The 15,624-nt window shown below is 41.1% G+C and overlaps 1 protein-coding gene across 2 annotated transcripts in view; it reads left to right on the top strand.

Moving 5' to 3' along the window:
• The first annotated feature begins 7,753 nt into the window (after positions 1–7,753).
• SLC1A1 (solute carrier family 1 member 1) overlaps positions 7,754–15,624 on the top strand; it is a 56,879-nt gene continuing 49,008 nt past the window's right edge. For both annotated transcript variants that reach the window (XM_074931306.1, XM_074931305.1), the window contains exon 1: positions 7,754–7,910. In XM_074931306.1, coding sequence (XP_074787407.1) covers positions 7,820–7,910 — 91 coding nt within the window. In that variant the 5' untranslated portion in view covers positions 7,754–7,819. The remainder of the gene's footprint in view (positions 7,911–15,624) is intronic.

The following is a 15,624-nucleotide window of genomic DNA, read 5'->3' as shown; positions in this document are numbered from 1 at the left end:
TGACAAAAGTAAATATGTGTGTTGAATTGCAACATGATTTTGCTAGTACAAGTTAGAATCCCAAAACTCCTGGATTAATTCAGCATCTTTTTTTTTTTTTCTGCTGATTTCCATTTTTCTCCCCAAATCCAGCTTCATATTCTGATTTCTGACCTCTGTCATTAGTCAGTATTTGTCTATCCCAACAGCAATGTAAGCTGCATATGTTTCTTTGTACTGCCTGCCAGAAAATGTTATCATCCCTTTCAAAGATAAATAACATCTACAAAATTGTTTCAGGAATTTGGGTTTCTTATCCTCTCCTCCAATTTCCTATGCTGATAATACTGAATAGAACAGGGCAATAGGTAAAGTATTTGGGTCATAGAGGCCACTGCCAATGGCCTTCCCCTGATTATTATTTAGAGATTGTTATTATTTTTATTATTATATAGGTTCTGAATGTGCCCTAAGGCCCAGTTGTGGAGCAGGACTCTACTAGAAAAAGCAATACTCAAATACAGACTGAAGTGATGTCTCTATCACAAAGACTTTACAGTATACAAAATAAGATTGTCAGGAATAGCTGTAATTCCCCAGTTGTGTACAGAACAGGACTAACAACAACAAAAAAGTGTTAAAAAAGTATTAATCATGAGTCATTCCCTAGAAAATTGTGAGCCTGGCTTAAACATTATGGGATTTAAAAAAATTATAAAAGAAGAGTTCTACTTGCTTTCAGAGTATTTACAGTGTGTTATATTTTTCAATTTTTTCTTCACACTTTTTTGGGCTAGAATCTTAGTTTACAACTGGATGTTAATATTCTAATGTGTTCATAAACTAAAAAAGCTGAGGATTAGACACAGCCTGCTAATACTCCAAGTGTTGTAATAAAGCTCCTAGTGACAAATTGGCAGTGCAATGATTGTTTATCCTTGGTTAGAAAGGATGTCAAGGGCACCGAGCACTTTCAAGTTTTTGAAATAAGCCAAAAGGTCAGATCATGTGCCTGTAACTCATTTTTGAGAGTTGCATAGCCAATAATTCTGAATGCCTTTCTCCACTCCACCCTCCAGATCTTTGGGTATGTAAGTTAACCTATTTCCTTGAACTTGTTCAATGTTCTCCAAATTAGTGTTCACTCGTTCATCCATTTCAATGTGTTACCAAGAGCTTGAGCTTTAAAATAATTTTGTCATTTGCTATCATTATCTTCTATCAAGAAAGTGTTCTGCTTCATTATGTCTTCATTAAAATAAGTGTCCAAATGGCGTGTGGGTGAACAGAGCCCTCCAATTTCATTTATGCCATTTGTGAAGATTGGTAAAGAGCAACTGTCTTCAAGAATCAAGAATCTTATAATTACATATGGATTAGAGTAACTACATGTATGATATATCACAGAATGAGTCATTCTGAAGAAATGCTGGAGGAGCAGTAGAATATTATCTCATATTTTGCCCTTTGTTAACCGTCACAATACACTAATGCATACGCGCTTTGCACACTATGGAGATAAAACAATGTTACTTCAACATGGCAAGGCAATATCATCATCTTCATTTATGGAATAAATTTTTATCCTACTAATAAAATGGTATTTGTTTAACATACCTTCACTACTAATTTTTTCAAGATGATAACTGCTGATTGCTGGTACAGGGAGGATCCACCCTTCTCATATGGTCCCAGAAGTCAGATGTGAGTGGCTATAGTGAAGTAACCCTTGCTCTGAGGTGGAGGTGCCTTGTAGATATTGGTGTCCAAAAGAGCAGTATTAAATACCTTTCTTTCTTTGCATCAGCCAATAGCAAGTCACATCTACAAACAATAATTACTGATCCACGGCCCAAAAATCTTGGAAATATATATCGGGTCTACTTCAAATTCCTGTTAGTCATTTGCATTAAGCAGTACATCCTAGGTGGCAAGCTATTGTCGAAATTAAAAGGTCAGCCTCCACTCAAGACCAAAGATGTATTTATCTTCTTTATCTGATTCTAGCTTACTCCCATCTAGACCTATGCATCAGTTGAGGACAGGACCTCTATGAATTTCTATGAACATTTAAAAATTAGTTACTGAATACAAGTTCGCCCACGAAGAGATCATCCTTCCGCAGAAACCTCATCCCTGTCATGCTGATATTATCTGCCAGGCATTTTTAAATGCTTTTTAGAAATCCATACATTTTTAATCATCATGCAAAATGAATTAATTTCTTATTACTACCAGAACTCCTTCTCACACAAGGCTTAAAAAATGGTCCTGTGAGAAACATGCATTGTTCATACTCACCCTTGACATTTTGTGCAATTAGGAAGGAAAACTGTTTGCAGTCATGGTTCATGGACACCTTATTGGCTGAATAATTAAGAAAAAGGAAGAACCATTTTTAAAACCATTGCCACAACATGCGCCTGGATTTACACAGCTGCTGGCTCATGATCACTTCACAGCTATGTCATCGTACTTTCTAGGCAAATGAGAACTGCTGGACTTTGTAAAATGTATCTGCCCTTGATGACTTTCAGAGCATGTCTTTCCTTCAACGCTTTATAAAGAGTATATAGCTACCATTTAAATCTCAGTTTGTGAAACACATTTTTATGCCACCTTCCCACTCTGCTTGCCTGCCTTCTTACAACATAAAAGGTCTGCAGCCAGGAAAACATCCAAGCATTGTATGAAATGTTTACACTGCTTTAAAAAGGAAAAATACAAAGCGTTTATCACTAATACGAATTTCTTTATTTAGCACATGGGCACACTCTGTTCCAGCTTTCATCAAGCACCAGAAACAAAACTTAGAAATAAAATAGAAGTGATCTAGAACATAGTGTTCCAGATGCAAGCTTTTAGAAGTGTAACAAGTGCACCATTATCAAGGAATTCTAATATGTTTACATGTTTACTCCCTTATGTTAGTTGGACCAAGTGAGTTATGATCTCACGGTGAAAAATAGCTAATAAAACACTAATGTTTAGTTGAGACGGAACAAACTAGGTTTGGGCAGAAAAAAGATATTCAGCATTAGAGGGCTATAAACTAGCGAATAAAAATCCCATCTTCAACTTCCTCCTAGCTGTGATCCCATTGGTTCCAACAAAGTTAAAAAATCCCATTGATCTGGCACAGGATTTCATTTAATTAGATTAAAAAAAAAAAATAAAAGGAAAAAAGAAAAAAGAAAGCCCTTCTCGTTGATTTTAGGCTAAATCCAGACCATTCTACTTACAAGGATTGTATTTTGACCAATAATTTCACAATTCTGAAAAAAGCTCTATTGAGGAAAATACAAAGAATAGTGACTAATTTGACAAGTTTAGAGTGTCTTTGGTAAGAGAGTAGAAAAATGTATGCAAACAGAAGATAAAGAAGCTACTGGCATGTTACTGGAAGTTATAAGTGGATAACAAGGATTCCTCTGTGTATTCAGAACCAGCTACTGGAACAGAAATATATATGCCTTTAAAATTAAAAGAGTGGGTTGGATTAGTTAAATGCATCAGTAAGGGATATGGTATCTTAAATCTAATTTACATTGGATTAAACATGATCTCCATGTGCGAAGATGTTACTGCCATGAAACCAGTACTACCCAAAAAAACAAAAACTAACACTCAAGCAGATCTGCCCCTGGGTATAGGCAGAGCATCTGTCAAAGAGGCCTTTTTTATTTATTTTAAAGGTTGGCTCGGCACCAGAATTTTTTTTTTTTTTCTTCTCCAGCTATATTACACAGTGTATATGGCAGTTAAACCTTGAGGTCAGATGTCAGGAGGCACAGGTTCCAGGCTACAAGGAAAAATCCTGCAATTTTGGATGCTTAGTTATAGTGATATATTCTTACACATGTAAGATTATTAGCATCTGCTTCTTGAAATCTTTGTTAAATACTGTTCTTCTATCAAAGCATTTAGAAAAACGCAATACCCACAATTTCAGCAATTCCCTGTGATGCAATTTCTTATTTATGTCACAATAAACTATGAAGAAAAGGCACTTCATTAGTTTTCTGTGGACCAAACCAACTGTCACCAAAGCTTATACAAATGATAATAATAGGCTGACCTAGGTAGAAAATGTTGAAGGACTAAATAAGTAAAACTCATTTGCTTTTCCTCCCTTAACTACAGTTTCTGAGAATACTTTTTTAAGAAGTATGAAGAGGCAAACTTCTGCTTGCTACACTGTGCACTACATTATACTGTTCGTGTTCCTGTAGGACCTCTCTGCCTCTCCCGGCACTCAAACATTCAAATTACTCAAAAAGTTGAAAATATTCCTAGCCTGTAAAAATTACTTGCTATGTTCCTAAGTAATTCACTTAAAATGCTGTTAAGACAGTTCTACAAATTGGAAATGCATGTTGAGACACAGGCCTACATATATATCAGGTCACCATGCATTAATAATTTGTCAATATAGTAGTTACTTATGTATTTATGTATGATCCTAGGTATTCCACAAAGCAACCCGTATTAGCTTAGCCTTCAAGAAAAAAATCATACATGTGAATGCATGTCACTTTTCCCCAGGTAAACGTTCAGATTTTCAAGACTGATTCCTCTGTATGTTTCATTAACATTTTTAAAAAAATCTAAACACAAAAAATAAAACCATATTGTCATGCATATAGTTTTACCCATCTGAGAACTTCGTAACAGCGAGCGATGTAGGTAAAGAATGTAGTCCCATCATCTGTACACATGAAGTTTATTATCATATTTTCACACACACATCCTATTTCATAGATATTCCAGGATGTGTTGAAATCACACAAAGCTAAAAATGGTTTAAATAGAATTTAGATTTTTGTTTGTTCAGCAGCTATGCTTCGTAGATGTGCAGGCAGCTAGTCTCCCACAATATTAGTTCTTTCAATCTTTTGCCATAGCTGGCTTTATTTTTAAAATAACTTCAACATTTCAAGAGTGATCCATGGGCTTGGGCTGCCTTTAATTATTTTCCATTTTATTGGGACACTTTTATTACAGGTTGGGGTTTTTTTATAGCTTCCCATACAGAAACTGCCAGCTTGACTCTACATCCAGGATCAAAGCCAATGTCTGTCGTTCTATAATAGGAAGATCAAATTAAAAACAGCTTGCTCATCAGGATGTTTAAAACATCTCTATTTCACCTGCCTAAGGTGAAATAAAGGCCTAAGGTATTTTTTAAAATGCCTCTTTAAGTTTCTATGGATGCCATAAGTTATCAACTTATTTTTTTCAAAAAATCAACTTATTTTTTTCATATCCATGGAATTATATTTGATGAAATAATAGGAAAAAAAAGACAAATTATTAAGAGACTGGAATTTTCGCATGCTTTTTCTCTTAAAAATTTTTAGGGACAAAACACTAGAAGAAAAGAACAGAAACATTGTACTTTGACAGGAAACAGAAAGTACATAGAGGTCTTCAATTCAATATATATTGTTCCACTGTTGCAGAACATGGAAATAAGGTATGTCTCTAGCCTTCACAAGTTATATAGCATAATTTTATTATGTTTTTTCTGAAGTTGTGTAACTCCTTTAAGATATACAAACTCCAGGAGGGCATATATCATCTACAATCCCATTGCTTTATACCAGTAGGAGGGCAATTTTTTTGTGTGAAGAGTGCTGCAGACATTTCTAGCTCTCCTAAAAAGGTGCTATGAAATCCTTAATGTGAAAAAAAAAAACATTCTTAAAGCATTAAGAGAAACACACAAACCATGGAGACTCCATGGAAACTCTAACTTAATTTTAGCTAGTTTTCGGGAACAATTGTATTGCAGTTATTTCCTCTACCTCACAAAAACAGCTCAAAAGGAAAGCAGACTAAGTTGTAAGAAGGGATACATGAGAAAGTGAATAGAGAGAAAATTAAAGGAAACTCTGAACTGTAAAGTTGTCTTGCAATTGATTTTGTTGCTCCTGTCCAGAGAGGCACAACCTCCCCACCTCCAGAGACAGATCAGACCTTTTACTTACTGAAAGCAACATCTGAGATACCCAGTATATGGGGAAGAAAATAAAAAAATAAAATGACACTCTGTGGCAGTGAGAACCAAGGCCAGAGGTCTTCTGCACAGGGTAAGCCTGATCCTGCCAACCCTGAAACGTCATGTGCCTTTTTTTTTCCTATACCTTTTCAGTGTCACTCATACTTTGCTATATTTCTGCACAGAAGTCTGGACATAGTCATGGTGTTTCTTACTGTTTTTTTGCATGAGATACTTTTGGTTTGCTTTTCCTGTGGCTTTGTAACATGGTAGTATGCCAGCTTTCAAGTGGTCTAGAACCTTTGTGATTTAATTAAACTAATATGATACTTACTCATCTGCTTTCTTTCTTCCACTAGGCTTCCTTTTATTTTTTAAATTGAATTTTCCTGATGGTGACAGATGCAGACAAATTACTGCAGTTCCTCAACACATTTGAAAAATAAGGCCACTTTTTTAATCTCTGTATAAATGTATGCAGCTGGCTCCAGGTTTTAGCACTTGGGACAGATCATCTGCTCTTGCTTCTCATACAGGTGGATTTCAGTGCTCTTCCCTGCCTCAGCAAGATACCTAATTTTCTCTTTCCCCAAGCTGTCACTCAGAACATGTGAAGAAGAAATGTGACAAGGTTTCAATTTTTGCTTATCTACCCCAGGCCTTCGTTACCCAGTTGTCACAGACAGAAATCATGCAAACCTCACTAGCATATGTTTTGAAACGGATTGGGTCAAGTGTAATTAAATATGACAAATTAAACTTTCATTCTGAATTTTCCTTCAGCAATATAATAGCAGTCTTTTTAATTTTTACTTACATTTAGCAATTGATCTCCAAGTTTGAAAATCATAATCAAGAAGTTTACAAACAAATATTGAAAACCCTGCTATAATCCCACAGGGAACTGGGTAGCAATATTATATATGCCTTAATCATGGTTATGGGTGGGGAGGAGACCATTGTCAAGGAGTTAGTTCTTCACAATTTTGGTATTTGAACTTAGCAGGATCAAACAGGGGTGGAAAATCCTACCAGCCATTTCTGTACTCTTTACCTCCGATTTCCCACCAGGTGTACTCCTGGGCAGGATATTTCCCCTTCATCTGTATCCAGAGATTATCCCCAGTGCAACCACCACTGGCTTTCCAGCAGCCACCAACACCGGGGACCAACTCTTCTGCCTGGAAGTGCGGGTCTCCCACACCACCTTGCCGAGCAGGGAGGTCCCTGGCAGGCGGTGTGGCCACGCCAGCCATGACACGGGACAGCCTCCCCTCTGCACCGGGGTCGTCAGGCACCGTGCGGGCCGGCTCGCAGGTCTCTTCGGCACAAAACCCGGCCCGGCCCGGGGAATAAAGGGCACAAGAACAAGGATGCAAGCTGGGGGCGGCGGTGTTTGAGCAAGGCACCCGGCCAGCTTCGGACGCGGATTGTCAGCCTCTGGCAGGTCCCAGCAGCTACCTTTGCTTCTTCCTCCCCCTGCCCTGCCCTGTGACCCGGGGCTGGTGGGGTCAGAAGGGCGAAGCGCTCCGGGCAGCCGGCGGGCGGACCTACCCTCTCCTCCCCTCCCTAGGGCGCTTTCCCGGAGGACACCGTGCCCCAGGCACAGCCCCGGCGGGGATGGGGGAAAGGCCCGCAAGGAGGGGCGGCTGGCAGCCGAGCGGGCAGGGGGGTGGAGGGCGGGCAGCGGGCCGGGCGGAGGGCCGGGCTCTCGTCTTGCCAGGTGAGGTGCAACGTCTCCGCCTCCCCTCTATAAGAGTGCAGCAGCGCGGGGCGCAGGCGGGCAGTGCGGAACGGCTCGGCTCGGCGTGGAGCGCCCCAGGCCCGCCGCCCCCCGCCATGGCGAAGGCGAGCAGGAAGGGATGCAGCTGCCCGGGTTTCCTGAGGAAGAACTGGCTCCTGCTCAGCACGGTGGCCGCCGTACTGATGGGTGAGTGGCGGGGGAAGGCGGGCGGCAGGGTGGGAGCGCGGCTCCGCCGCCCCCCGCTCGGCACGTTACGGCCCGGCCCGTCGCAAGGCCGGCGCGGCGACCCCCCGCCCGGCGCCGCGGGCGGGTAACGGCCCTAGCGGTGGGGGAGGGGGCCCGGCTGCCGCCCCCCGTGGCGCGCAGGCCGGCTGGGGCGCGCCGGGGCCGGGGCGTCGCGTAGCCGTGGCCGCGGGGAAGAGCTCGGCGGCGGCACGGTGCCGCGGCGGCCGGGCTGCAGCGGGGCTCCGCGTGGGTAGTGGCGGCTCCACCCGCCCGGCAGCGATCGGGTCGGCAGCGGGGCGATGAGGCGCGGGGCCCGCTGGGCCCGGCCTCCCCGCGCCAGCGCCCCTCCTGCCTGTGTGACAAAGGTCTGGTCATTAGTAGGGCGAAACCGCGTTGTGAAAAGCCCGCAAGCGCAGCGGATGGCTGTGGGCCCTGGGGGCTGCGGGTCTCCCCGGCCCGCCCGCGGCAGGCTGTGCCCCGGGCTGCGTTTGCACCGCCCGGGGGGCCGCGGCGTGCGGAGGCGGGGCTGTCCGCGGGGCGTAAGGGCGCGCTCCGTGCCTCGGCTGGCCTGGAGCCCCGCTGCCACGGGGCAGGAGAGCGCTGGTAGTGGCTCTGGGCTGCTTCTGATGGCCTAAGCAAGCAGTGCCACGGGAAGAGTTTGGCGCTGCCGCCCAGCTTGCTGTGGGGCTTTCGGGGGTGTCGTTGTGAAGATACTGCTTCCCGACAAGTTTCTGAAGGAGAATTGAGTTGAACGCCATCTTATGAAGAATAGGTAGGCAAAAGGATAAAGAGAAGCTGTCAGATGTCTTGGCTGAAGAGACTTTTCCACAGAGTGTAATTTTGGTCCTAGTCGCACACCCTTTTCATTTTCTCATGGTGATTATTTTGATGCTAATCAAGGAGAGCTTCCTTCTCATTATTGCTCCTGTAAGTACTTCATTAACAGCACATGCTGTTTGATGCGTCTCTTTCACGTTACTTTTCTGCCGATTTGATTTTTGGCTGGAACATACCTGTTTCTGTGCATGTTTGTTAAGAGAAGAATTATTCTTTTGGAATTCCACCCAGCTATTTATAAGCTGTGATCAGAGGTATACCATATACGTATACATGTGTTTTCTTCCACGCGTTCAAGTATTTGAAAGATCTCAGTTCTTTTTCACGTCTTTAAGTGGGAAGACTTTTGTGAGTGCTGTATACCAAGTGATAAGGGCTTGCTCTGAAAATCTGGCTGTACAACTGGAGGAATGAGTGTATCTGTGTATGTACAATTGCTTTTTTATGTACTCCTGTCAGGTACACTTCTATGAGTTGACACACTTCCCAGTTGCAGAAGTGGCTAGGAAATATTCCCCTCTCATTATCTTCAATCAATGTAGGTAGAATTAAAGTGTGTGTAATCTTACAAGCTGATTCTTCTGAAATGAGATTTCCTCGAGAACCACAGAGCCTGTCAATGTGGAAACTGTGGGCACAATTTGACCCTAATACCCAGTGGGACTTCACAGTGAGAGTGTCAGGCACCCAAATACCTCCTGTGTCTTTGGACTTTGCTGTCTGCTGCACTGTAATTAGCAATCCAGAACTCAGGGGAGCTCTGTAATAATGGCAAAGAGTCTTCATAAAAATTCCTTGAGCTTTGGCGCAGATTACGTCTTGTGAGTAGCTATGCATCTGCTACATTTTCCATGTTTGCTGGAGGTGAAATACGCTACACAAGAACAGTAAAACCCTTGGAAGGATGGCTCAGCTGAGTTGTATGTTATCATTTTAATACAGCTTGAGGAATGTTTGGAGTCCACAAACCCTTCATAATTTTCATATTCCTTTTTATTATACACTGGGAAATTGTTCTGAGGTTTTTAAATCTACTTAGTTTGGATGCACAATTTAATGTTTACAAACAGAAGTGTATCACATCATTTTGAAAGCAGAAAATAAGACTTTCAGAAAAGTGCATGAGTGAGGAGTGGAAATACTGAATGCAGCAAGCTGTGGACATGTACTGTGAAAACTGTCCAGGTGTGCTGCAAAGTGCCTCATATTCCAGCACTATTGTATGGAATCATGATTTTTGCTTAGTGGTGTGTTCAGCATCCTGGTGAGATATGCTTGTCTTTGCTCATACCCTTCCTAGGCTGAAAAGTTTTCCTAATTACTCGTTGTGTTCATCTTTGACAAGAGGAGACAGGAACAGACAGAAATCCCTCAGAATTCCAAACACTTCTTCCTTCAACAGTAATTATTTTGTGCTATATTTGAAGCATTCAATCATTTGCCTGTCGTTTACATCTTCAAAAACTTTGGAGTTTCTTTTATGGCGGTTGGTGTGCACATTATTTAAAATCTGTGCACATTATTTAAAATCTGTACACAAAATATCTTAAGATGAATGCCACATCTTTTTGGTGAAAACGCTTGTATGTATTATTCAATAACACAGAACTTGAGACTCAAGAGTTTATTTTTCTTGCCTTAGTGGAGATTCTGTTTCAGACCACCAAACTGATGTGGAGAGATCTGTGAACTTAGATTTGGAATCTGAAATTGACAAAGCGAGTTCGTTGTTCATTAGTTCTTAGGGCATGCAGTGTGGGTCCTATGTGCTGACCAGTGACTCAGAGGTGAGATGTGGGCTCATCTGCACCTCTCCTGCCTCACTGTTCTTCCCTAGGAGGCAGAGGGGAAGGAGAGTAGCAGCCTCACATAGGTGACTGTGAAAGGAGGGATATCTTGCATCATTTTGCTCTGCTGGCCTTACAGACCCCAAAGCAGCTGAGCTAACAAAAGTGATTTAAAAATCAACCTGCTTCAAGTGCTTCTTCAGCCTTTAATAAAGTTATATTGCTTCCAGTTTTTATAATCAAGTCAAAATAATCCAGAAATATCCCTGAAATTTACTCACCCTGAAACAGGTTTCCAAAGGACGATTGAAAAGGGAGAGTTTAAGTCACACTTCACAGGATTCTCGTAGAGCATCTATTATTTATCATTACTTTGTCTGCAAGAGGTCACTGCTGCAACACAGCCAAACCAGTCATGAGGTAAAAGGCTGATGATGTGTAAATAATTATTCATTCATTAGTCTGCAGGTCATAGCCTAAGAGCTGGTAGTCCTGGGCATTTCTTCAGCAGAACAGTTTTTTTCTTACAGTGGAAATTAAAGTGTAAGTGATTTGAGTACATATGGTCTCAGGCATTGAGTTGCAGCAGCACACTATACTAGAGCAGAGATCTTTTAATGTTCTCAGAGAGATTTTGGTTGCGGTTTTTTTGACTACTTGTATTTTTCAAATCTGTTAGACCAATATCTTTTTGTAATAGTTCTGTGGTTGGGGACTGTGATTCTGAGGGATTCAGTTTGTTGAAGTTTGCACATTACAAGTACTTTTTGTTGCTTAATGGGGTGTCTGTCTGTCACTTCCTAAACAAACTCAGAACTTCAGGTATCTTTGAACCTGCCTATGACTGAAGGGTTTTTTCAACAGCACATGTGTGGGACACCGAAATTGTTCATATAGTCATGAGGAAGGTGAAAGAAATGCAATGTTTAGACTGATATAGTCACCAATCACGAGAGAGTAAGTGGCAGGTATCTTTTCCTCAGCCAGCCATAAATCGTGTTTATCAAAGGTGTATAAATGCTGTTTCTGTGTGAAGCAGCAATGAACATTTTTGTACTCTGCCATTAACTGCCTCCTTCTTTCTTCTCTTACCGTATATACGTGACTCGGCGCTCCTACTGTACCCCTCCGATCCTGAGAGAAAGGGGCTTTCGTGTCCTCACCGGGCGGGCGAGGCGGGAGCGGGAGGCGGCGGGAGCTGTCCGAGGTGTCCGCGGGGAGAGCCCTGGGACGCGGCGGCTGGAGAAGGGGCTTTCGAAATGCGGGGCTGCGGGAATCGGTGGTGAGGGAGCGGGTGGGTGAACATCCCCAGCATGCCCTGATTTTTGCATCTCTGAAATGAAGAAGTTTATTCAGCCTCTGCAGGATCAGACACCTTCTTGTGCAGTTAGTGCCCTTGTTGGAAGATTAAGACTGGCATCAGACCTTTTCTCCCTGCATTTTGAGAGAGAGATTAAAATATCCTATCTGCAACACCAGCATTGCAGAAACCTCGAGTGGTGCAGCTATAGCTATTTGCCAGGATTTGATGAGTACAGCAGCCATCAGAGCTTCTGGTTTGTGCCTTACAATATCACCCCAGCAGTACATATGCCAAAAATTAATTCTCTTTAATTTTAATGAAAATTATTATTTTATATTATGATATTAAGTAGTAGTATCTCCCAATAGGAATATTTTTTGTTCACCGGTCTGAGATTCAAAACAAAAAATGTCAGGTGTAATCACACCTGCTAACTGAAAGAATAAGCTCCCTCTGTAATCAAATACGATGGGGGTTGACAGCTGTTTTTAAAAGCACTGGTTCCTTTAAAATTCATCCATGTCAAGAACAGTGTCAGCACATGCTATCGTTACTGGAAGCCCACCAGGGCATTCTTACAAGAATGAAGGTCTTACCAGGGCAAAGACAACAACAGAACAATTAGTAACCTATTGCTCTGTTGATGACTTCTCACCATGTGGAAGGTCACCCTGAATCCAGGGAGCTCACCATACTCCTGAGGGTGAAAAGTTTCTTTTGCAAATGTAGCCTGCAGCCTCTAAATCTCAAGCTTATAAAGTCTTTCAGCTTTTCCCAGTAAGTTGTTTCTGTCTCTGACAAGTGTAATTGAAAAATAAAATGCCCATTCTGGATATGGAGTAAGGCTTCACTGTTTTTCATTTCCACCTCCTCATACCTTTACCAAAAAGTGTCCTGTTAGCTTAGACTGTCCTCACTACCATTTCTCTTTGCTTGTACAATACAGTGTGAAGGTTACAAACAATGAAGCAGATTGATTGCCTTTTGAAATACACTAGCAAAAACAGAGCTCTTCACAGCAGGAAAGAAATTATTACTCTGTCAGTTTCTGACAAGTATAGTTGTAAAGGAAACATCTGATTCCTTTCTTGAATTCTGAACATTTTATTAATTTGGAATTTATAACAAGTGAAGACCAGACATTTTGAATCAACTGTGGTAGCATAGAAATTTAACAGAAGACTCTGGTTTCTTCCTGATATGATTTAGAGCAGCACAGATATTTGTGACTTTTTATGCCTCTTCAGACAGTTGTGATGCTTATCTGTCTGTTCTTCTCTGTCATACCACGTACAGTCTGATGCAGGATGGAATCTGTTCAGAAATATGTGAAACCCAGCAATTCAGAAAGAATGTCTGAATTTAATTTTAAAGACAGAAAGTAAAATGCAGAATGACTAACAGTTTCATCTGAGAGTTTCACATGCTACCGAGGATCAAAAATGCTCTGAGCCAGAAACTCAGCCAACAAAAGAAACTGAAGTTAAGCATGGCGTCTCTTTTGCTCCTTAGCTGTTTTGAAGCAAAGAAAACCCAACTTTTATTTGTTCTTCTGGCATGTAAAGTGTTTTTCTGTTGTCCATGTATTTTGTGTCTTGTTTTAACATAAAGCCTGGGTTTCACTTTATGTGAATGAAGTGAAACTATCTCTAGAGCTGAACTTTTAAATACAGGAAGCTTTGGGAGGAGTGAGCCTAAGGTCAATTTACACTCTACAAAGCCCCAGAGCTACAAAAGTCAATGAAATATTTCTTTCCATTTGAAAAAATAACACCAATACTATTACCAGCAAAATATTTACTGTTTCCAATTTCCCAATATTATTTAAGGGAAAATACTACAATGTAATTACAAAAATATTTTTTTGTTTCCTGTTTACATCTTAACAAAGCATAAAGACACTTTCTTCTTGTATAACTCAACAAATAGATAATGTTCAGATTGAGACTATTCACAAACAACACTTGAACTGTTTGCAAATTTACTTTTTTATTTTTTTTAACAAAAGCCTCATAGGATCTGTGGAAGGAGTTTTTACTTATGGCCCCACAACAGTATCTCATGCTGTGAAATCACATCTGTATCATATATTATGCTGAAGATTGGGGCTATAGTGGACATGGTGTTCAAGATTTATTTTTCTGTCTACTACTGTTCCATATATTACACATTCCATGATAACCCAATAGCATGCCAGAAGATTAAATGTGACATGATAACAATTGCTATGGATCATATGTAATCTAAATATTTTCACAATATATTGCAAAAGACTTATTTCTTGATCCTTTCACGCTTTTGGAATCGCAAACAATATGACATTGCTTAATCTGAACTAGTTTTCTAGGTCATCTCTCTGATTTCTCAAAGCTTTGATGTCTTCGTTAGTTTCAGAATAGTGATGTTTCTGCATGTTACTATCTGTCTGTCTTTAGTTTTCACTAAATTGCCTTTCTGGCACTTGTCTCAGTCTATTAGAGTCAGAATCATTCCACTGCCCTTCCAGCAAGGGGATAGCTGGAAAGGTATGTGCTGTTTACTGTCCTTTCCTCCATCAAGTTTAAAACAGAAACTGTAACAAGGGTCAGTATCTGGCAGATAGTCCCAGTTACTAGCCTTCCACCTTTCTTATACCACTGCCAACCATTTTCTCATGTGTTTCAGTGTTCTTGAATGAAGATGTATTTTTCCTGATGTGTTCTATTGCGCGAATATCTCTTGGGTTATACAGAATGTACAAAGGTGCTCAGACAGCTTTGGGATTGCAAGCAAACGTTGTGGAAAGAGACCAGAAGATCAGTGGGCTTTTACAAGAAAGGGTGAGAAGCTCTAATTTTTTGGAAGGCATCGGAATGTTGCCATTGGTGTTGTAATATGTTAGGCCATGTAAGCAAAATGTTAGACACTAGAAACACCAGAACTGTAGACATGACAGTATCTGAAATGAGTAACAAAAGGGGTCCAAATAAAAGCACTATTTTATAAAATTGAGTGGGTTTGGAGACATGGAGGAAGCCACAAGACTTTACGTGCCTGGATGACTGCAGAGGAGAGAGGTCATAGTTAAAGAAGGCTCCCAAGCTACAGATGGGTGGGGTGATGGGGAATGGTGATGGGTTTAGAAGTAACAGCTGAAAGGGGTTGTGGCAAAGGTCTGCAAAAGTAGGGCAAGTTACCATTGTCAGGTTACATTTCAGTTTTACTGTAAAACACAGAAATAGGAAAGATACCTCCTAGGCTATCACATCCAGCCCACTGCTGCTTCAAGTTACACCATTTTAGCTAAACTTCTTTAACGTATCATGCTCCACATTAAAGCTGAGTAGGCTCCTTGGTGCTGCACATTGTCCTGGGAAGCTCTATTCATCAACCCGGTTATTGAAAAGTTTACAATTTCCAGGCTAATTGTATTCAGGTTCAATATGCACCCATTTGTTAAAATACTGCTCTTTCTCTGCTTTTCATCCATTTTCTGTAATTCTAGCTCATTTATCCCTGTTAGACAAACCAAGCTCTTTAATCTTCTTTCAGAAGGTAGGTTCTTTTTCTTTTCATCACTCTACAGTCCTTCTCTGCACGTGTTCCAGTTTGAGTTCACTTTTCCTCAAGCCTTGATGAGTTTCACACAGTATTCCCACAGAACAGGTGCTTTCACCAGGACACATCCAAATAAATTAAATGTAGGTTGTGTATCTGGGAAAAAACTGTCATTTTCCTCAGATTACTTAATTTATGACATAATCTTGAT

This window comes from Athene noctua, chromosome Z (assembly GCF_965140245.1).
Source record: "Athene noctua chromosome Z, bAthNoc1.hap1.1, whole genome shotgun sequence".
NCBI lineage: Eukaryota > Metazoa > Chordata > Aves > Strigiformes > Strigidae > Athene > Athene noctua.
This window is presented reverse-complemented; position numbering and strand designations above follow the sequence as displayed.